Source organism: Phocoena phocoena, chromosome 13 (assembly GCF_963924675.1).
Source record: "Phocoena phocoena chromosome 13, mPhoPho1.1, whole genome shotgun sequence".
Classification (NCBI taxonomy): Eukaryota; Metazoa; Chordata; class Mammalia; order Artiodactyla; family Phocoenidae; genus Phocoena; species Phocoena phocoena.
In genome coordinates this window covers 78,486,364-78,507,791 of record NC_089231.1, presented here as the reverse complement: position 1 = coordinate 78,507,791, position 21,428 = coordinate 78,486,364, and the positions used below count along the sequence as shown (strand labels likewise).

General features: G+C 47.2%; 1 protein-coding gene across 2 annotated transcripts in view; it reads right to left on the bottom strand.

Annotated features, from left to right (window-relative positions):
• Positions 1-5,590: 5,590 nt before the first annotated feature.
• FBXW8 (F-box and WD repeat domain containing 8) overlaps positions 5,591-21,428 on the bottom strand; it is a 111,572-nt gene continuing 95,734 nt past the window's right edge. Inside the window, exons 9-11 of one of the 2 annotated variants that reach the window (XM_065890210.1) lie at positions 8,843-9,016; positions 6,466-6,576; positions 5,591-5,759 (exon numbers count right to left, since the gene is read on the bottom strand). In XM_065890210.1, coding sequence (XP_065746282.1) covers positions 5,615-5,759; positions 6,466-6,576; positions 8,843-9,016 — 430 coding nt within the window. In that variant the 3' untranslated portion in view covers positions 5,591-5,614. The remainder of the gene's footprint in view (positions 5,760-6,465; positions 6,577-8,842; positions 9,017-21,428) is intronic. The other variant, XM_065890211.1, reaches the window with a different exon arrangement.

Sequence of the window (21,428 nt, the reverse complement as noted above, 5' to 3'; positions counted from 1 at the left end):
CCGAGGGCTGGCCTCGTGTCTTTGAAGCTTTGAGCCTCCGCTTACCTAAACTAATTAAAATGAGATTTATTCAGCCTGAGCCCAGTCCATACTGCTGAAAACCAAGCTGTTTGTTCACCGTCACTGAGGATGTCATCTAATCGGCAGAGTTGGGGCTCATTTCCACCAGAGGGCGTGCCAGAGTCCGCCTGGGGCTCCCCCGCCGGCTCCCAGGGCACTGTGTGCATGACGTGTTTGCACTCATTTGGTGGTTTCGGGAGTGATGGGGTCAGCTATTAGTTGGTGCGGACCTGCTCCTAGGAAGGGTGGTTATTCCCCACAGTCTGCTGGCCTTTGATTAGAAAGAACGAGGGTCACTGCTCTGGGTACGCATCTCAGGACGGCTGTCTGGGCAGTGCGGTCTGCAGAGGCTGGAGGCTGGAAGCTCCGAAATGGCCCCTTACCAGCCGGACTGGTAAGCCCAGGAGGGGCTTTCTGGCTGCAGAGACCCTGAGGGAGTGTAGCACCCTCCCCCCATCTGAAGCAGCCTGAAGTAGGTGATGTTTGTTCTAAAAGTTGAGAAATTAACAAATGCACTTGTTTTACAGGTTTTTTTTTTTTTTTGCGTGGTATGCGGGCCTCTCACTGTTGCGGCCTCTCCCGTTGCAGAGCACAGGCTCCGGATGCGCAGGCTCAGCGGCCATGGCTCACGGGCCCAGCCGCTCCGCGGCATGTGGGACCTTCCCGGACCGGGACATGAACCCGTGTCCCCTTCTTCGGCAGGCGGGCTCTCAACCACTGCGCCACCAGGGAAGTCCCGCTTTTCCTTTTATTAGGAATTATACCCCTGTGACTAATCAGTGCTAAGTCAAATAGCTGAAGTCAGTGCTTCGAGGGCCTCAGGCTGTGTGTGTGGGTGGAGGACACGGGGAGCAGGGACAGTGTCTGCAGCCTGCGGGATGAGGGTGGGTGAGGTCACCTCTCTCCATGTTCTCCACCCATTTCCCAGGAATTGGGTTGAAAGCATATTACCAAGGGGAAAAGTTACCAGAACTGGGCTTTTGGCTGTTAAAAGAATACGGCAGTTTGACACAAACACGCCAATTTGGTAGGTTTACAAAAGGGCTGTGTAATGGAAATCTACTATGAGAAGCTCAGGGGAGAGCTTCTGCAGCCACGTTAAACATGAATTATGGATAAGGGAATGCAGTAAGATGACAACAGCTTCCAATTTTGGCCAAGCATCCTCTGAGGGGATGAATTACTGCTAGACTTTAACAAAACCATTCCATTTTTTTCTGATCCCAGGCACTGGCAAGTTCTCGATGTGCGTCACGTATGGATCGGACCCTTGTCCCTGAGCAGTTGAACCTGTCTCCACTGCCTGTGGTTCACCAGGCCGGAGCTGAACTGCAGGCGGCACAGTGACTTACGCAGGCTGATGGAGAGTTAAAGATACAAGTTGCCTTGGCGAGGGTTCTGCAAACACCTGCTTTGCAAGCTGTCCTCCCACACAGTGACCTTGGGAAGGCCTTGGAGAGTTGCGTGGGAGGGGCCGGGGTTTTCACCATGACTTCCCAGGGCGTCAGTGTTGCCTTTGTCTCCAGGCTCTTCTGGAATCAGTGAACAAGTGCCACAGGGATTCGGTAGTGGATGAACTTGGCCCCAGCAGGACTGAGGACTCTGACGGCCACACGGCGGCTGCTCTTCCTTCTCCTCTGTATGTTGACCAAGTCAGTAAGGGGCTAGGTTTCTGGTCTTTACCCCGGGAGTGGCCCAAGGGGCAGCAGTAAGGCTGGAGGATGTACCGAGAAGCAGTTTATGGCCGCCTCCATCTTAGAGACACGAGGCGGCTGCATTAGTGCTGGCACCGGGCGAGGGGACAGGAGACACGGTGGGGCGGGGGGCACCCTGCCCTCCCTTCCTAGGGGATGAAAAGGTCCCCGGCACAGAGCTTCTGCCCGGAAGCCCTTGCCCACCACCAGAGGCAGAGAGCAGGCTGGCACCCGCATGGCACAGGCCGGAGCCCGGCGAGAGGGGCTGTGCCATTGCCCATCCCAGGCAGCCTCCGTCCAAATCGCTGCACTGCCCACTGCAGCAGCCAGGGAGCCATCTGGCCTGGCCGCTGGTGACGTGGGCAGGTCTGCGAGGCCCAGGGCGCTACAGACGGGCAGCCAGCACCACACGCTCCCGGCTGCCACAGCTGCTGCCCAGAGCAAAGGTCCGAGTCGGGAGAGCCAGCCGGCCCCCGCCTCAGCCATTGTTGTAGACCTGCCCGTCCTGACAGGCCGTGGACGGCCTTAAGGAGAAGGCTGTGCCCTGTCATTTGAATGCAGAGTGGGACGCGTGATCCCCTCAAACGTGGGGCCTCTGGTTCCGAGGAGGGGTACGGAGGACTTCATCCTGGTGTGGTCAGCTCTCGTGCACAGAAAGGACCAAAACTCCACTGTTGGGGACATTCAGTTTTTCCTCGAATCAGCTGAATCTGGGCAGCCTTGGTAGGGGAGGTGTTGCTGGCCCTGGGGTGTCTCTGCAAATGGATTATTGCCTGGGCGGCAGCAGCACCATGGCAGCACACGGCTGAGACTGCAAAGCACAGCCTAGCGGCCGCAGATAAAACCCTCAGGACTGTGGTTCCCTTGGAGAACCTGATGACAGAGCCATACTTCCTCCCAGAAAATGCCCTTATGCACAATTTCACATATGGTTGTGTGGGTTTCTTGGATCCTGGGCTAGGAGCCCCTCTAATAGTGGTTCTGGGAAAAACTATTCAACATGTCAGGTGAGATTTCCGGGGTGGGGGGAAGCTGGTAAAGTGGTATGCCAGGGGACTGTCACCACGCACCTTGCCAGGGTGACAAGTAATTTCAGCAGTAAATACATTTTAAAAATTTAATACTAGAACCAACATGGACATGTTATAAAGCAGAAAACAGTCATACAATGTTTTAAGACAGGGCAGAGATTTCTGGTGTTTGGCCCTCTGGCTCCCCCAGCGGTGTATATGAGTCTCTTCTGTCTTTAGGGGAGACATGGGGCCCGAGTCTGAAAAGCAGAAGAGATACAGAAGAAAAGGAGACACTAAGTCAACTAAGAATTCAGAACTTGCAAAGAAGCTCCCACAAAATAGCCAACGGAGACAAAGGTAAGATGGGATGAGCAGATGGGGGTGGACATGGGCCAAGATTTCTTTAAGCCACTGGTAAATGTTGGTTCCTAAAGGAACTTTGATCCTTTCCCCATCAGGCTACTTCTTCCAGAATGTAAGGTTTAAAGCAAAAAACACTGAACTTGGTGTGCTTGGAGATTATTTGGGTCCAATAAACCTCCTTCACAAAACCCAGGTGGTTTCCGTGAATGGGAGATGTTATCAACAGGCTGGGAGGAAAAACCCCATGCTTGTAACATTTACACTGGACCAGCAGTTGGCAGTGAATGAAAGTAGTTTAAAACTGTTTTTACTTTCAGTAAAATTTTCTGGGTCGAATTTCTTTTGAACTCTTCCATTACCCTTAATTCCTGCAAAGCTAGGAGGGAGAATGTATCTGCAAAATGAACTGTGAAATGAGACTGGAAGGGGCTGCTTCTTAAAAGGAAAAATAAACTTTCCGCAGTGGTCCAGTTGCATTAAGACTGTGAGAGGTGAAAACCGTATAAAGCGAGGTCACTAGGGGGTCAGAGCACCACAAGGCAGCGAGCGTAAATAAAGTACGTACTTCATTTGCCCACTGCACATTGGCTTCGTTTATGAAGTAACTGGGTTTTCTGAAAGGAAGCAGAAAACCCTCCTGACCAGGGTGATGATAGTGGAAGCACTGATGCCTTCCCGGGAAGGCAGCCTGAAGGAAAGCAGTGCTCTCGGGACTGAGGGGATGGTTCCCAGTCGCGGCTCTCTATGTGGCTCTGTCTAGTTGGATGTGGATTTTTTTTATGACTGAGGATCTTAATTTGAAAAACCTTCCAAAACCCTCACGACTCAAAAAGTTGTAGGACTCCGCGTAATGGTGCATTTCCCAACCGCGCACGCTTGTGAACAGGAAAGCTTCACTTTGCTCTTGGATCGGTGGGAAGTGATTCCCCATGCTGAAAATACTCGGTTTGATAGTCCCTTGTGCCTTTTTTTTCCTTCATCAAGAGTTGTATATTTTGTCTTTCCAAAAACCTGCTTTCCGCTTTATGGTCAGCTTCACTATTTGTTGGTTTTCTAGTTCATTGAAGTGTATTTTTATCCTTTTTTAACTCCTTTAAAGAAGGATTTAACTCCTTCTTTCTACTTTGTTTTTCTGTCTTATTTTCTATAAAGTCATGACGTCTCCCCGCCTATTCGGGCCTCGTCCCCTGGGTCTTGGTGTTCAGTGCTTCCACTATCAATCATCACCCTGGTCTGGAGAGTTTCTATTTTCCATTTTTCTTTCCCTGTTTAAAACCAAGTTAATTCAGGAGTGCCTAGGGCTTCCAGGTATATGTTTTTGTTTAGCTTTTTGTTGATTTCTAATCGTACCACATTGGGACTGGGGGCACTGGATTGGACCTGTCTGGTATTGCTTTTTGTGTAATCTGAGATCTTCCTTGTGGCCTTCATACATGGTCATTTTTTATGCATGTTTTGTGGGTATTTGAAAAGGGACGGAATCCTACATCCATCACGTCACGCTTATAAATTAAGTAACTCCTCCGCATCACCAGCATGGATTTTGTTTCTCTGAGTAGTTCTGTCAGTTTTCTGCTTTGCTGTTTTGAAGGTACAGCGGACGGCGGCTGCTGCTCACAACAGTCTAAATCGTGAGTAACGCAAGGCTTTGTCCTCTTAATCCTTGGAAATGGAAGCTAGTTATCACACGGAAGCGACCTCTCGTGCTGCCCCGTGTTAGCTCAGTGGTTGAACGTAATGGTCCCTCCGCGTTCTCCCCTTCTCAGTCTCTACTCCAGAACCCATCACCTTCCACCCCATGCGGAGGATGGGTGTTTACAGTACGTAGAAAGTGTCTACTTTGTATCGTGCATTGCAGACACAATAGTCAGCAAAACAGTTATTAATGAAGTAGTTGTATAAATATATAATTATAACCACGTTAAAATCTACCGGGGAAAAGCGCTCTCTCCCAGGTTGGGTGGTGGTGTCAGAGAAGACGACCCAGAGATGAATTCTTGGTCTCAGATCCAAGGGCTCAGAGACCAGCATGTCCAAAGGCCCCCAAAGAAGCAAGGGTTTGGAGACTGGAAAGAGGATGAGCAGGGGTGCAGAAGGGCCTTCTCTCAGAGCTGGAGCAAGGGCTGTGTGTAGTGTACAGAATGATGTGGGGAGGTCCCAGCTTGGGCCCGGGCGACACTCTTGAGACAGGTGGGGAGCAGATGCAGGGCTGCGGTGGAGGAGCGTGGGGGAAGGAGGTATAAATCTGAGCCATCAGTGTGTGGTACTGAAAGCCATGAGAGAGAGAGTGAGAACAGAGTAAGATGAAACGAGCCTGGAGAAAAGCAAAGGCAGTAGAGGAAGATGTGGGGGTCACATAAGTGCGCCCTGCAGTTGCTTTTTTCCCCCAACACTTAAAACCTAGTGAGGTGCTCCTCTGTAGTTCTAAAATACACAGAATTGGTTCTTCCCATGTTTCTCCCAGCTCCCAAATGAGACAATTCTCTAGATGTCGTCACAGGGAAAAGCAAGCGCCAGGTCATAGTTGTAACCCGGTATGGTGTCACAGGACGAACGGCAGATGGGCACAGTGCTCTGAAAGGCCAGCCGCTCCACTGCAAACTCGTAGGCCTGGATCAGCCCCCGGTGTCTAGAGAAAGCACAGAGACAGCGGCAGGGTCAGTCCTGGTCCCCAGCCCCCCAATGACTTCTGTCTTTGCAGCAGGCACGTGCTGGAGACAGGAGAGCGAGTCATCGTGACACATGTCTGCTTCGGCCCCACAGTGTGTTATGGACGCTCCAGATCCCGGGACTAGAGACGAACAGGTGAGCAGACAAGTTTGATGGAGGGAACTGAGTGCTGGGAGGCATCTGGCTGAACAGGGAGGCAGGAAGGGTCAGCCTCAGGGAAGGCCTCACACGAGGCTGCTCGCAAGCCAGGCCAGTAGTAATCAGAAAGGGTCCCGGCTTCCCTGGTGGCACAGCAGTTGAGAGCCCGCCTGCCGATGCAGGGGACACGGGTTTGTGCCCCGGTCTGCTTTGCCTCTGTCACTAGTATTCAATACCACAGGTCCCTAAGCCTTTTGTCTTGGGCTCTTGGCACATGTGGCCTCCTTCCCGCTCCCATCCCACCCCCCTGTAGCGTCCTGCTGAAGTGCCTGAAACGCACTCAGCACGTGTTGTTGGCTAATCCCACCCTGGCCACATGTACGTGTATGCTCCTGACGAGCGGCTAAGCCTGAGGGGACCATCCTGTACGGACCACCGTGGCCTGGGATGTTCTGTTAATAAAATCAAGCTAAGAGTGTCTCGTCTGAACTCCTACAAACCTGGACCAACCCAGCCCAAGCACTGACCTCCGGTGGGTGACGAAGTTGTCCAGGTCGGCGTTGCGCACCACCCTCTCGTAGGGCACGTGGGCCGTGATGAGGCGGTGGCAGTTGAAGGAGATGTGCCGCACGGGGTGTCTGGAACAGACGGGAGAGAACGCTCGTCAAGGTTAAGTCCACTGGCGCTCAGCACATCCCACCTTTGCTGCTTTGGTCTCGGAAGTCTGGAGCTGCAAGGGACTCTAGAACCACCTAAGCCAGCTTTTTCTTTTACAGAGGAGGAAACCGGGCCCCCAGAGGGGCAGTGTCTGCCTCAGTTCCCAAAGCTAGCTGGAGAAGGCCCCACGCCAAGCCTGCTCTGTAAACACGTCTCAACATCCCTGTGCTCAGTGGCTGACGCCCTAACACCTTGGTGCGTTGGGACACAGAGGACAAACAACCTGAGACAATTCGGACACACGCAGTGGAGAACAGCACCATTTCTGCCCCCCCGGCTGGCCCTGGGCGAGTCACTCCAGCTCTCTGAGCCAGGTTCCCCAGCGGCAGGCTGTGTTGAGTGGTGCCCTACAAAGGCCCGCCAGTCCTGAAGTCAGAGGGCTACAAATGATACGTGTACTCTGGGTTGTGAAAGCCATTCAGAAAGTTTTGGAACAAAATGGCTTGAAACCTATGTAGCAAAGGCTTTTGTTCATTCTAAAAACTTTTTTCCAGCGGAGCACTGAGCCAGGAGACACAGGATAAGAAAGATGTCTAATGCAAGCAGATGCCTGCCATCAGAGGGATTCCCAACTGTTAAGAAGGTGAGATCCATTCCCACAAAAAATAACCAGTGTTTCTAGAGCACAAGAGGAGACACAGAATTCAGCACTTGGCAGCAGGAACAGGAGACCGCTGCAGAAGGGCTGAGGGGGAGGTCCCTTCAGGCTGAGCCACGGCTGTGCCAGAGGCAGGGACAGGCGTCTTGGCCACAGCAGAGGACTCTCTCAAGAGGAGTGCCTGAGTCCAGGGTTTGCGGCACCAACTGGAGAAAGTGTGGCTGGAGGACTTCGCTCAGGGCCCAGGGCCCAGTGGGGCAGGAGACCGAGCAACAGCCGGACCAGAGCTTGAGAGGGAATCAGGCCCAGCAGCAGCAAGCTGTGTCGCGAGGACACGAGTGAGTACGAGAACCCCGGGCGGGAGCCGGACGAGGCAGCAGCCTTGCCTTGGTGGCCTTCTCCGGGACAAGCCACTAAGCACTGGTGAGAACTGCATGTGCACTTACAAATGAGTTAGGAAGGCTGGGACGGGACGACAGTTCTGGGCACGACCTCGCTTAGCCTGGCTTCCCCTGAATGACCCATCCGAGGGAGTGCAGCTTTTCAGGGAGAGAGAAATGAGATCTGCTGGAGTGCAGGCCTAGTGAACTAAACGGAGCTGCTGGCGGCAGTCCCTGGGGGCCTGGACTGCCGAGGAGGCTGTCCTGGAGGCCAGGTCGAGTCAGCTCTTTAAAACAGAAGGGTGTCCTTAAAGGCAGACAGTTCTGGGCCTCCCAAGCGTGAGAGTTGCCTTTTGGCACCACCTGGTGGCAACTCAGTGCATCACCACAGCAGGCAGGGAGGGACAGAGCCAACCAAGAAGCGTGGAGGCCACCGTGCTCTGAGAAAGATGCAGGCCCAAGCACCGGTTATGGCCACCTTCCAAGGAAGAAACCAGTTCCTCTTTTGACCTCATACTTAAGCTAGACTTGTGAGCAGTCTTCATTTTGTCACTCTCCGCAGTTAGTGGGAACACGTCTCATTCCAGGGGAGCTCGGTGCCCGTCTCACACAGGCACGGGGGCTGGATGGATATGGGCAACAGGGGAGAGCCTCGGGTCCGCTCCAGCCGACCCCTGCTCCAGGCAAGGCCGCCTCTGCTTTAAAGGTCAGACGCCAGTGCGCAACGTTTAACCAGCTGGGCCACCTTAGTATTCATTTACCTACATCCATACAGCCCTCTGCTGAACTTGGGAGAACAGCTCTTGAATTTTAGAGCTAAAGGTTAAAGTTACAAATTCCTCCTTAGTTGAAGCCTGAATACTTTGTCTGAAGCGCCCTTGTAAACAGTAAGGAAGATCAAGACTTCCTGGAGTGGAGGGGAGTGGGGGGGGGGGCCTGGGCCTGCCCCACCTGGGGGCAGATGGGCTGCCTGCAGTGCCTCTGCTTGCCGTCTGGCCTGCCCCACCGTGGTCTCTACCTGAGCTGGGAGCTGTGGCAGTCTGAACAGTGACCAGCGCCATTTCTGAGCCCATTTCGCAGCAGCTGACTTGCAGTGAGGACCACGTGGTAACGTGTGGACAGCACTCGCACAGTACCCGGCTCAGGGGCTGACTGATGCCATCATTGCTGCTACTGTGGTTACTGGAAGCACCTGAGGACCCACCTTACCTGGAGTGCACCTCCCACAGCTTCTGGTTCATCCGATAATCCCACACGGAGACCAGGCCCTCCTCGCCCCCGCTGACAATCTTCCAGTCGTCCATCTGGACTGAAGAGACTCCGAGCTGGTGGGCAGAGATGGACAGGGCGATCGTGTCAGTGCGGAGGTCGTGGATCCTCACCCTGCAGGGCCAGAGACGAGCGCAGAGATTAGCATTAGAGCCTGAAATGACGAATTCCTCCTCAGCCATCCTGGTCTGTGTACAGCAACACTATGAAAACAGAGTATGAAACCCCTCAGTTACGGACATCTAAATACTGATACTAAACTTTCACCACCTCCTTAGTGTACTCTCAGAGGAGGCCAAGAGGCACTAGCAATGAACTAGTTTAGAGCACTCCCCACCGTTCAAAGCACGGAATAAGGAGGACTCAGAACAGATACACTAGCTGCCCTGCTGCTCACTTCAGGGGAGACGCCTGCCCTGGGCACAAGCCCATTGCGATGGAGGCTGACCTGAGTGCCACGGGGACGTCGGCCTGAGAAGGCTGTCCAGAGGGTAAGTATACTGCCCAGCATGGCAGTTTTGCTGTTCATATAAAAGTCTGTTAAGAGCAAGCTGTAAAACAGCTACATTTGTCTGAAACCTGAACCCTTACCTGGTTGGGAAAATAACACTTTTCGGGTAATTTAACTCAACTTTTAAGTTCATCACCATCTTGTTGAAATTTGGAAAGGCGATGCATCTACAGTTGACTAAGCGTAACAGAATCGTGATAAGAGTATGTGGACTTGGCAGTCACTTATCTAAAGTCTTGAGATAATTACTTACCTTGTAATAATCTGAATTTCTTTAAGAACATCTTCAAAAACTACTTTCTATACAAGTATATGCTGAATTTCCACATAAGGATAAATTAGATGAGACAGAAATCTCTTATCCACTAGAAGTACCAACAGTTCCTGAAATAAGCCACAAGAGCCAAAACTGAATGTGGCAACATTTCAGTACAGGTGAAATTAACAGCCCCTATGCTGCAAGTCACAAAGGAAAAGACAGTCGCTGCCCTGAAAAGATGCCACTAGCTAGCTAGCAGGGGAGCTGGACAAACATGTCTGACACAAATAATGTGGGGAGAAGGGATCATCTCAAACACGTCCTAGGTCCTAAACTCTTACAGGTACATGAGCACGCACAGACACAAAGTATCTCTGCGTGAGGGGAAATTATTTGAACCGGAAATTCGATACCTAGCTCACCTACCAAGTTTGAGGGCATAATGAAGACTTTTTTTTTTTTTTAAACATAAAAGGACTCAATGTGAGCTACGCATGGATACTCTCTGAAAGAAAGTGATGTAGAAGGGCCATGAGGAGCCGACACACACGCCACGGAGGGATGTATGAAACAAACACTGAATGTTAGCAGACAGCTTAGAAAGCCCTATCGTGTCAGCTGGGTGGGCAGACGCACACAGGACAAACCCACCTCTGAAGAGCCTCAAGTCACAAAGCAAAACTCAATATAGGGACTTCCCTGGTGGCACAGTGGTTAAGACTCTAGTCAGGGAACTAGATCCCACATGCATGCCGCAACTAAGGCGCCTGCCTGCCACAACTAAGATGCAGCACAACCAAATAAATAAATAAATAATTTTAAAAAGCAGGTTTGAAAAAGAACCAAATAGTACTTTACTTTAAAAAAAAAAAAAAAGATTTTAAAAAAACCCCTCAATATATGCTACACACGAAAGGCACATTTGCATGTGACAAGGAAGAGGTGACAATTTTAATACCTGAAAAGGTAGATTTCGGAGCAAAAAGCATTAGCCTGAGAGTACTTCAAAATGATGAGAAGGATACAGTTTACTAAATGTTTGATAAAACTTGCCAGGAAAGAAACAAAAAAACCCACGATACCCGAAACTAATATAAAACTGTAAATCAACTATATTTCAATTAAAAAACCACACATGGACCTCATTTCTGTAGGTTGCTTTTCCCCCCTTTTTAGTAATTCAGTTTCTTTCATCATTATAATCTATTCGGGTTTTCTATTTCTTGAGTTCATTTTTTGAATCTCCATATTTGAAGACCTAGATGAATAAATGACATTGTAGGAAAATAAGAATTATCAAAACTAACCCCCAGGAGACAGAAAATCCAAATAGATCAAGGAACACAGAGCAAGCTGGGAAAGCTGTCGAGGAGCAAGCTGTCCCTGCAAAACAAGAACAAGCAAAATGGGTCCAACCTGGAAGGAACAGACCGCCCCCCCCGCATTCCCCAAACCCTGGGCTACATCTACTGCTCCACAGCACAGCAAAGGGAGGAAAGCTCTGACTCTTTACATGGAGCCAGCGTTGTTATTACGCAAAACCTGACACCACAAGCGTGACAGAGACGACAGATCTGCACCAGTGCTAAGACCTGAATAAAGTATCAACCAACAGAACTCACAGCAACACGTTAACCAGCAAGTGGACTCTGTCTAGAATGTCCATTCCTGTGGTCCACCATGCCTCTCTGACAACAAGAAACCCATAGAGAGGGTCACTTCCGTGGACACTGAAGAGAGATTTGATGACACAGAACACTTATTCCTAATGAAAAGTCTTTAAAAAATAGTAATCTACTTTTACCAATATTATTTCACATTGTTTTAAAAAAATTAGATACAATTAGATAAAAGAGAAGTGGACAAATGTATCATTAGGGTTGACAATCCAAGGTAATTCAGAATCAAATGTATTTTAATATGTCAAAATCAATAACTATCCTTTGTACAACCACTAGTTTTAAAAATGTAATTGAAGAAAAGATCCCACTTAAATTTGCAATTATAAGCAAAATACCCTGTCACAACTTTCTCAACTTGGAGCTCTACCATATGCATTACACCAACATTAATACAGAGGGCTCAGAGAGTTGAAACAAATATTCAGGATAGGAAGGCCTTTCTAAACATTACAAAAAAAAAAAAAGTCAAGGCAAATGGTAAACTGGGAAAAATGTTTGCACCAGAGGACTAATTTCTTATAAAAAAATTCCTTCAAATTTATAGTAAAGAGGATAACCCAGGATTAAAGTTTAAGAAAAAATAGTTCACAGGAAAAGAAATACTAATGGCTTTTAAACACTGTAAGACGTTCACGTTCACTGGTAATGAGAGTGCGCTAAAACTACAATGCAGTAATACCACTCAACCTGCCTACCCAGCAAAGGTAAAGTCTGGTAGTACTCCGAGACCCCGTCCACGCTGGTGAGCCCTGGATAGAGAGGTACTTCTGTACGGCTGATGTGAACACAAGCCCAAAGAAAGTGACTTGGCAATATCCAACAAAATAAAAAATAAACTTCACTTTGACTTAGCAGTTCTGCTTCTAGGGTTTTATATAGGCTATATCTAACATACATGCACATCCACATATATACATACAAGGCCATTAGCCACAGTACTTTTTCAGTAGCAAAGATGAGGCTTCTGTTTCAGGCCCCCTGTTGACCCTCCCACTGAAAATCACTTCATACTGCTGGATAAGACGTTAACTACATCCTTTTAAGTGCACTGCTGAGCTCACAGAGTAAATGACCTCTCTAGGGCCCGTGCAGAAAACCAGGCTGGAGAGCTCGAGTTGCAATTTTGGTTGCCTCTATGCATGTGCGGTGGGGGTGAGGCTATTGGCAGGTGCCAGTCTCAGGAAGCAACAGGACTGGCTCTTACTGTACCACGGGGGCAAGGCTGTAAGACTGGGGTCCACTCAAAGGGGAGTATTGAGACCTTGCTTTATAAAAAAGTATAGAACTTCTAGACACGAAAACATAATCCCTGCAATTAAACTCATTAGATAGGCTAGAAACAGATTAGACAAAGCATTTGTAAATTAGAAAATAAATCTGAAGTTACCTAGAATGGACCACAAAGACAGAAACAGATAAAAAATGTGAATGAAGCGTTAAGAGACAGGAAGGATAGAAGGGGATGACGGTTCCAGCTTACGCCCAAAAGAAATCCCAGGAGGAAAAAAATCTAGTGTGTGGCAAAGAAGCGATGTTCAAAGTGTTAATGGCCGATGTTCTTCCAAAATGAAAGATAGGCGAGCTCTATCTAATCAGAGCTCTAATCAGAATAAATGAAAAGCAATACGTATTACAGAGTATCATAATAAAGTGGGGGGACCGCAAAAGACACAAGGGGTCCCCAAAGCAACCTGAGACAAAAAGACTTCTGATAATCAGACCAACAGGAAAAAATCAGAAACAGTATCTACACTGTCATGAATTTGAGTGACTCAACGGGGAAGGCACGTAACCTAGCTCCATCAGCAGATGCCAGGTAAAGCCGTGACGGTACATCCGGTACAGTGGAGACCTGCACGGGCATCAGAGAATGAGGCAGAGCTACACATACTGAGGACAGCCGTCGCCCGAACAGTCACACACCGAGCGCACCAGGCCCAGCTGCATGACGGCAGCTGGGGGGGGGGGGGGGGGGGGGCGGGGGAGGGAGGCGCGCATCTGTGCGCAGGCACCCTCTAGAGAACGCCGCTGCACAGCCTCCGCTGAGGAAAGAGAAGCTCCCAGGAGACAACTTCTCCCTATATATACTTTTTTGTGCTTTTGAATTCAAAAGGTTACCTGCTTAAGTTAAAAAAATTTAAAGATAAAATTCTGGAAGGACATACTGGAGCTGGTAACAACAGTTACCTTGGGGAAGAGTCTCAATGGAAGAACGAGGGGAATAAATGCGGCTTTTACTTTTTATTCTAGATGCTGCCATGTTGTTTAAGGAACAAGAACTCGTTCATGACTGGGAGGGGCACCCAGAGGCCTTCACAAGTACTGGTCACACTCTGTTTCTTAAGTGGGTGGGTGGGTGGCGGGGATGCTCAGGTGTTCCGTTCTTTAAATTGTACACAGCGTACCTTGTATACACTCCCATGTGGATGTTTTGTTTCAAATAAAACAGGGTTTTAGAAATCTATAGTCTTATGACACGGGGGTGAGTGAGGTCCATGGCTTCTTCCCTGCTGGCGGCGAGGCTGACTGAGAGCTCCCTTAGTACAGCAGGCCAGTCAACAGAGGGGAGGCCAGGCCCCCCACCCTGCCTGCCCTCTTCCCAGGGAGGGGTCTGTGACCAGAGAGATGCGGAGTGAGCAGGAAACACACAGAAGACAAAGAGCTCCAGAGCTCCCGCAGTCAGCATTTGCAGACACTAATCTCTAGGCATTTGTGGGTTAGAGAAGGGAGAAAAGGTAAAGTTGCTGTGAAAGGAACTCTGCCTGGAGGCTACAGCTGCACTGCTTACTAATGGGAACTTGAAAAGGAAAGGGGAGGGGGGAGAGATTTTTAGCTTGAGTACTTTTCGGTGCGTATTTGGTTAATACGGGTCTGTTTTGCTCTAGTGATTTTCATAAAGAGCTCCTCTGTTGAATATTTATACTCCATAATTTACAGTTTGGCTGTTAAGGAGACAAAGGCAAACACAAATTTGGTCCAGAAGTTCAAAGTTTGCCATCTGTTTTCCTATTGTATTTAGATACCGGCATGGATGGCTCCAAACAAAATACACAAATACACCAAAAGATACAGCATTCGTGTATTTTATCACTAAGGAAAACAAAAATGGGCCAAAAAACAGACTCGAACTTCTCCCCACAGGGAAAAAGGAGAAGCACTTAGAAGACATCTCCTCAAAAAGGCACTGCTCTGGTTTCTGGCTGACAGAAAGAGAGAGCACACAGCGCGGGGTGCGAAGTCCACGCGAACCCTTCGAGTTCACATCATGAAATGCATCTCTGCTTCACACACCTGACGGCGCGGCCCCAGCGTGCACAGCAGCGTTCCCTGGCAGAGCCCATACCCTCAGCGCTCAAATCAAATTCCTGACGTGGGGAAACAGGTAGCACAGCAAATGGGCACAAACATGCCAAGACAACTGATTCCAGGGACAAAAAGAAGCCAATGGTAGACACTGTGAATCCCTATCCAGCGTTGTGTTTCATCAACTTTGCCCGTTGAAAAGAAAAAAATAATTGGTCTGAAAGCTGTAATTGTATTATGTTTAATATTCATGGTTGGGTTTGGAGGGCTGTTCCAACACTTCCTCTCTCCAGCCCCTCTCTAATGAAAATCACACCATAGGAGTCAGCTCAAGCCCGCCAATTAAAACAAAAGACACCGGAACCTTCCAAAGACTCCAACAGAGGAGCATCCATCTGATGGGCAGGAAAACGTGCTGGAACTGAGAGGGAGGCACGCTCTGGCTGGTCCTGTGCTAAGAGCTTTGAATAACTTATTACAACACTTGCAGATGGAGCAAATGTAACATTTACGCCCCACTCACTCTCCCTAACGGCCAGCAGCAGCACCAGAAGCCACCACAACTCTGCATTTGTCAAGGCGAGAAGCTCCGACACTCTCTAATTAGGGGTCACAACTCAGAGCTTGCTTCCCATTGGTTTGGATAAAATAGTCCCATAAAATAATAAGGCAAACTGTATTTGACGGCAAAGATGAAGCCTGTTCAGACGCTGGCTCAGCAGTTTCATTAAGAAGGACCTGACCGTCAGCTATATTTCTATCCAGAAAATAAAGGGAACAAGCAAGACGGCATTAAAACAGTCTCTCTTCTTTTAAATGACCAAATTAATCAAGAAAACTCATTTTTTAAAAGAAACCAATAACATGATTGTTTTGTCTCATTGAACCTATATTAAAGAGGATTTTTTAAAACAACGTTATATGCCCAAATTAGTAGCTATAACATACATATAGCACCAATGATGGCCTTTGGTGAATGATTCATTTTTAATAGCAACTAGAAAGACATGTATTTTCAGGTAGAACTGCCCAGTTTAATCCAAGTAGGCTATGGTTAGAGCTTTATGTATTGTAAAGCTGTATCTCTAAAGTTTAGAGTTCTTTGTTTATTGCCCATAGAGAGTAAATAAGCCCCTTGGACTGATCACTCGACCTTTCTGGACCTGTTTCCTTAGCTGGGCCAGCTATTAGATGGTCTTAAAGAGCTCCGCTAGACCAAAAATTCTGCAACCCTTAAAAGCCAGCCCATAATACCACCAGTGGACAAAAATGATGTATGGAAACATAGAAACATTTAGCTTACTTTAATAAATCCTTTTAAATTTCAATCAGGTGAGTGTACCTAGAATAAGCTCTCTATTTTATGGTCAACTGATTTTCAACAGTGGTGCCAAGACAATTCAATGGGGAAAAAATAGTCTTTTCAACAGATGATGCTAGGACAATGGATATCTACATGCAAAAAAGAATGAGGTTGGGCTTCCCTGGTGGCGCAGTGGTTGAGAGTCCGCCTGCCGATGCAGGGGACACGGGTTCGTGCCCCGGTCTGGGAAGATCCCACATGCCGCGGAGCGGCTGGGCCCGTGAGCCATGGCCGCTGAGCCTGCGCGTCCGGAGCCTGTCCTCCGCAACGGGAGAGGCCACAACAGTGAGAGGCCCGCGTAACGCATAAAAAAAAAAAAAAAAAAAAAAAAAAAAGAATGAGGTTGGACTCCTACCTCACACCATATACAAAAATTAACTCCAAAAACGACAGACCTCAGTGTAGGAGCCAAAATCATAAAAATTCTTTTAAGTAAACATAGGAGTAAATCTTTGTGACTTTGGGCTAGGCTAGGAAATGGCTTCTTCAATATGATACCAATAGCACAAATGACAAAGAAAAACTGGATAAATGGAATTTCATCAAAATTAAAAACTTCTGTGCTTCAAAGGACATTATCAAGTGTGAAAAGACAACCCACAGAATGGGGAGAAATATTTACAAGTCATATCTGATAAGAGGTTGGCATCCAGACTATATAAAGAACTCTTGCAACTCAATAAACAAAAAGACAACCTAATTAAAAAATGGGCCAAGGATTTGAATAGACATTTATCCAAAGAGGCCAAAAAGCACATGAAAGGATGTTCAACAGCATCATACCTTTAGGACAGCTATAATCAGAGACCATAGCAAGTACTGGTAAGGATGTGGAGAAACTGGAACCCCCATACACTGCTGGTGGGAACTGTAAGATGGTACAGTCACTTTGGAAAAGAGTCTAGCAGTTCCTCAGACAGTTAAACATAGGGTTATATAAGCCAGCAACGCCACTCCTAGGTATATATCCAAGAGAACTGAAAACATATGTCTACACAAAAATCTGTAGTTGAATGGTAACAGCAGCATTATTCATAATAACCAAAAAATGGAAACAACCCAAATGTTAACTGATGAATGAATAAGTAAATGTGGTATACTCATACAATGGAATATTACTTAGCCATAAAAAGGAATTAAGTGGTGATTCAAGCTACAACACAGGTTTATCTTGGAAACATTATGCTAAGTGGAAGAAGCCAGTCACAAAAAGTCACACGTTCTATGATTCCATTTATATGAAGTATCTAAAACAGGTCCGTAGAGGCAGGAAGTGATTAGTGGTTGCCTAGAGCTAGAGAAGTTGGGGGGACATGGAGAGTGACTGCTAATGGGCACAAGGTTTCTATCTGGGGTGATGAAAATGTTCTAAACCTGACTTGGTGATGACTGCACAACCTTGTGAACTTTACACTGGATTGTGTAATTTAAATTAGTGAATTGTAGGTATGTGAATTCTATCTCAATAAAGCTAAAAATTTTTTAAATCAATTTAAGATTACAGGAGGAAAAGCAGTGGGATTTGTTGGCTCGGTGCACGTTGCTTTGGCAGCCCACTAACAACCTGATGTATGCCCTTACCACCAACTCTTCTTTTTGGCCCCGCCGTGCCGCCTGCAGGATCTTAGTTCCCCGACCAGGGATTGAACCTGGGCCGTGGCAGTGAAAGCGCAGAGTCCTAACCACTGGACTGCCAGGGAAGTCCCACCCTTATCACCAACTCTTATTTTGATTCTCCCCAGCAGAGCATTCTCTGGTCTAGATCCCTGATTTCATTCGTTAGAAATGAGCAGATCCCAGATGAGAAGACTGAGAGCAACAGAATGGGAAGGGACCCCCTTTAATACAGCCCTCTACTGCCAACTAAACAGTTTATTTAAATTATTTAAAGAGAGTAGGAGTTCTGCATCTGACCTAAAGTAAGCCCACTACTGCCTCTGTCTTCTGCTGCTACAACCCAAACCTCTGGACAAAACACAAAAAGCAAACACCTGAGGACCCTGGGGAGTTGACTCACTACAGTGGATTGTGGGTGAAGTGGCCACAGAGGAAGGGTCCGTGGGGAAAGGAGTTTCTCTCTCACAGCCTCACCCCGAGTGTGAGCTCCTGTAGCACAGCTGTGTGGTAGCTAAAACGCTAACAGAAACACCCTCTTTCTGAAGAACCAAGGAGAGAAGCCCCTAAGTCCAAAGAACGTGGGTGTGGCATTTTTGGGGATTTCCCCCATCTCTTTTCTGTCTGGTTTTGCCCCAAGGCAGTCCCTATTCACAGAGCTGCATGGTGGTAGGGATGCCAGCAGGTGAAACCCTGAGAGAAACCCCATCTTCTCGTCAGAGGCCCAGTGGACAAGGGCCCTGAAAGCTAGGAATCACAGGGATGAAGAGAGGGAGGAACTGGAGACGAGGAGCCCGTGACACCGCGTGCGACCCCGCGCGTGGCGCAGGCGCAGACCCAAAGCAGTACAGCAAAGGCTCAGGTAAGATTTCAACCACTGCCAGCTCAGACTAACCTCTGGGTGGCACATGTGCAGGGCAGTCAGAGAAGCACAGCAAAGGTTTTGGAAATTGAACTGACACTGGAATCACCACCCACGGAAGGCAAGATACAACTTGCAGTCTGAACCTAACCAGGGGGACTGCCTGTTTAAAACAAAAACAAAACTCAACGTCCTCCAGAGGATTATGTAACAGGATCGAAAGTGGACACAAAATGTCCAGGATACATCCAAAATTACTTGACATACCCCCACCCCAAAAGCCCCAGGAAAATGTGACCCATTCTCAAGGGAAAATGTCAACCCTAAAATAACCCAGACTTTTGGAATCATCAGTGACTTTAAAGCAGCTATTGTAACTATATTCCACGAGGTTAAGGTACAATAAGAATGAATGAAATTCTGAGCAGAGAAACAGAAACAATGGAAATTTTGAACCAAAAAAGTATAAAATCTGAAATAAAAAATTCACTAGATGGGTTCAACAGCAGAATGGAGGTGACAGAGGAAACAGTTCATGAACCCAAAGTTAAATCAGTAGATATTTGCAACTTGAAGAATGTAAGGCTTAGGAGAGAAAATGAATAGAGCTTCAGTGACCTGTGGGATAATATCAAAAAGTCTGTTCTTCACATCACTGAAGTCCCAGAGGAGAGGGGAAAGGGATCAGTGTGGAAAAAAATATCTGAAGAAATAATGGCCAAAAACATCCCAAATTTGGTGGAAGACATAAATTTACAGATTCTAAATGTTCAGTGAACCCCAAAGGTTAAACTAAAGAAACAAAACAAAAAAACTCACAGTGGTCTATTTCCTGCAGACTTTATCTTGGTAACCCATTCAAGTTTCTCATAACTGTTCTAAGTCCTAAGATTTATTTTTGCCTTCACTGAACAAATACAGACTTTTATTTAATTGAAAACACCATCCAATTCAAGAAGCACCATTACTTTATGTAATATTTTAACATGCTGCCATTTGTAAGATGTTATTATAAAAGACACATCTTGATTTTCACAGATGTGAAAATGTAAAGAAAAAAAAGTGCATCTTAGAATAAATGCAAAACATAGAGTTAAGCCCTCTCTGAGCACTAGACAGACACTGTGGTAAGACACAAGCATCCTGTCCTAACACCGGATGCACACCGCTCCCTCCTCTAATGTTACTTACCACTCTTTCTTCTTGGCTTAGCAGGAAAGGACAAAATATGCATTAAAAAAACCTCATTGATCTGTAGTGTTAAAACTCTTGTGCAGAGCCCCACCTATATAACCCCACTTTATAAACCTTCCCTCCCAGCGAGGGAAAAGTACAATCCAACCATAACTCAGTTCCCACCCTGATCATTCTCTTAATCTTTATCAGACTCTACTTAACCTCTAGTGACAAGCTGGGTGAGCTATTTGTTTCATTTTTTATTTCAGCTTATACCCACCCCCCCAAAAAAACCAACTCCTTAGAAAAGTCCACCCATGTTATTAGCAAAGTTACTCAAGCTGATTTCCTTACTTTAAAGAAACATTATTTTTGTTTTAACCTTGGACAGTTTTATGTACCTTTCGAGTCCATTTCATTCTCAAGTTATTTATAAAGTACTAAGAGAATGCAATAGAAGTTCAGTTTTTTAAATAAAAATGGAGGTTCCAAGGTTTTTAAACTGCATCTGTCATGAAGTGATAGCCACCTAGCTCTCTTCATAGTATTTGCCCCCTCCGTCCCACTTCTGAAATAAAACATAAGCTGTACCAGCCTGGGTGTGCATCTCTGATGAGTTCCTACTCATAGCTATTAAGTCTCTGGGAAAAACCCCACAAGACATACCTCTATCACTTAAAGTCTAGAGTCCTTATTCCTTCCTTTTTCCAGATGTATAGTGCTTTTAAGCCCCATGTTTGACATTCATATCGCTAACACCGTTAGTGTGACCCATAAAGACAATCTTACATATGATGGCGAGCCTCTGCGGTGCCGGTAGTGGTCAAATAGCTGGCACACAGAGCTAGAAGTGGCCCTGATTAAATGCCACTTTGGATAGCCCCCTCCCCAACTCCAAGTCCCAAGTCTATTCTTTTCATCCAAAAAGACAAAGGGTGTAAAAAAAACCCCACAAAAAACGTAACTTTGGTTTACTAGGTTTACTAATAAAATGGATTTTAACATGGTCAGATTTGGCCTTCAAAATGACCAGAGAGCCCTTTTACACAGCGCATGTGGCTTCTCCTCTGGCAACGGGGAGCATGGTCAGGCAGCCCTGCTCCAGAGGAAAACATCAGCTTTACCGAGTATGTACAGGCCTCCTCACTGACAGCAGGACGTGCAGCTGACGATGGTCATGACAATCTGGCTGTAACTGTGCTTCTGGAGCTAATGAGGCTACGTTATATAGAAAGCAGAGGTCTCTTCTCTGGAACACCATTTTGGTTTCCTGGGAGCCTAGCTGTGGTTGAACACCTAAATGGTCATGCTGTCAACAAACTCTGAAGCATAACCTACAATCCCAAACCCTTCCATTTGGATGCCCCACAGAGCCCTCTGCATTTGCTCTCCTGGAAAGCGAAGAGCTGTTAGATCCCTGCGGGTAGATCCTATCAGATAAGCTTGGAGCCTTTGTACAGCTCAGTCAGAAATGAAAATGGGAGAGTAAAACTATAAACTGATGTGTTTCATTTGCTGTGCCACAAGTGGGGCCACTTATCAAGCCTGTTTTCTTTTTTTTTTTAAGAGAAAAACTGCCTGGACATATACTGAGGAGTTCAGTTTTCTCAAGCATGAGAAGTATCAGCTGTTTTAGGAGGGCTCGAGGAAAAAAAGATCAGGTATCTTCTTTCAATAAAGCATACTCACATCTTTTTGCTCTCTGGGAGGGAGATAGTAGTAGTGAAGGTCAGAAGTTGAAAATATTATCTGACAA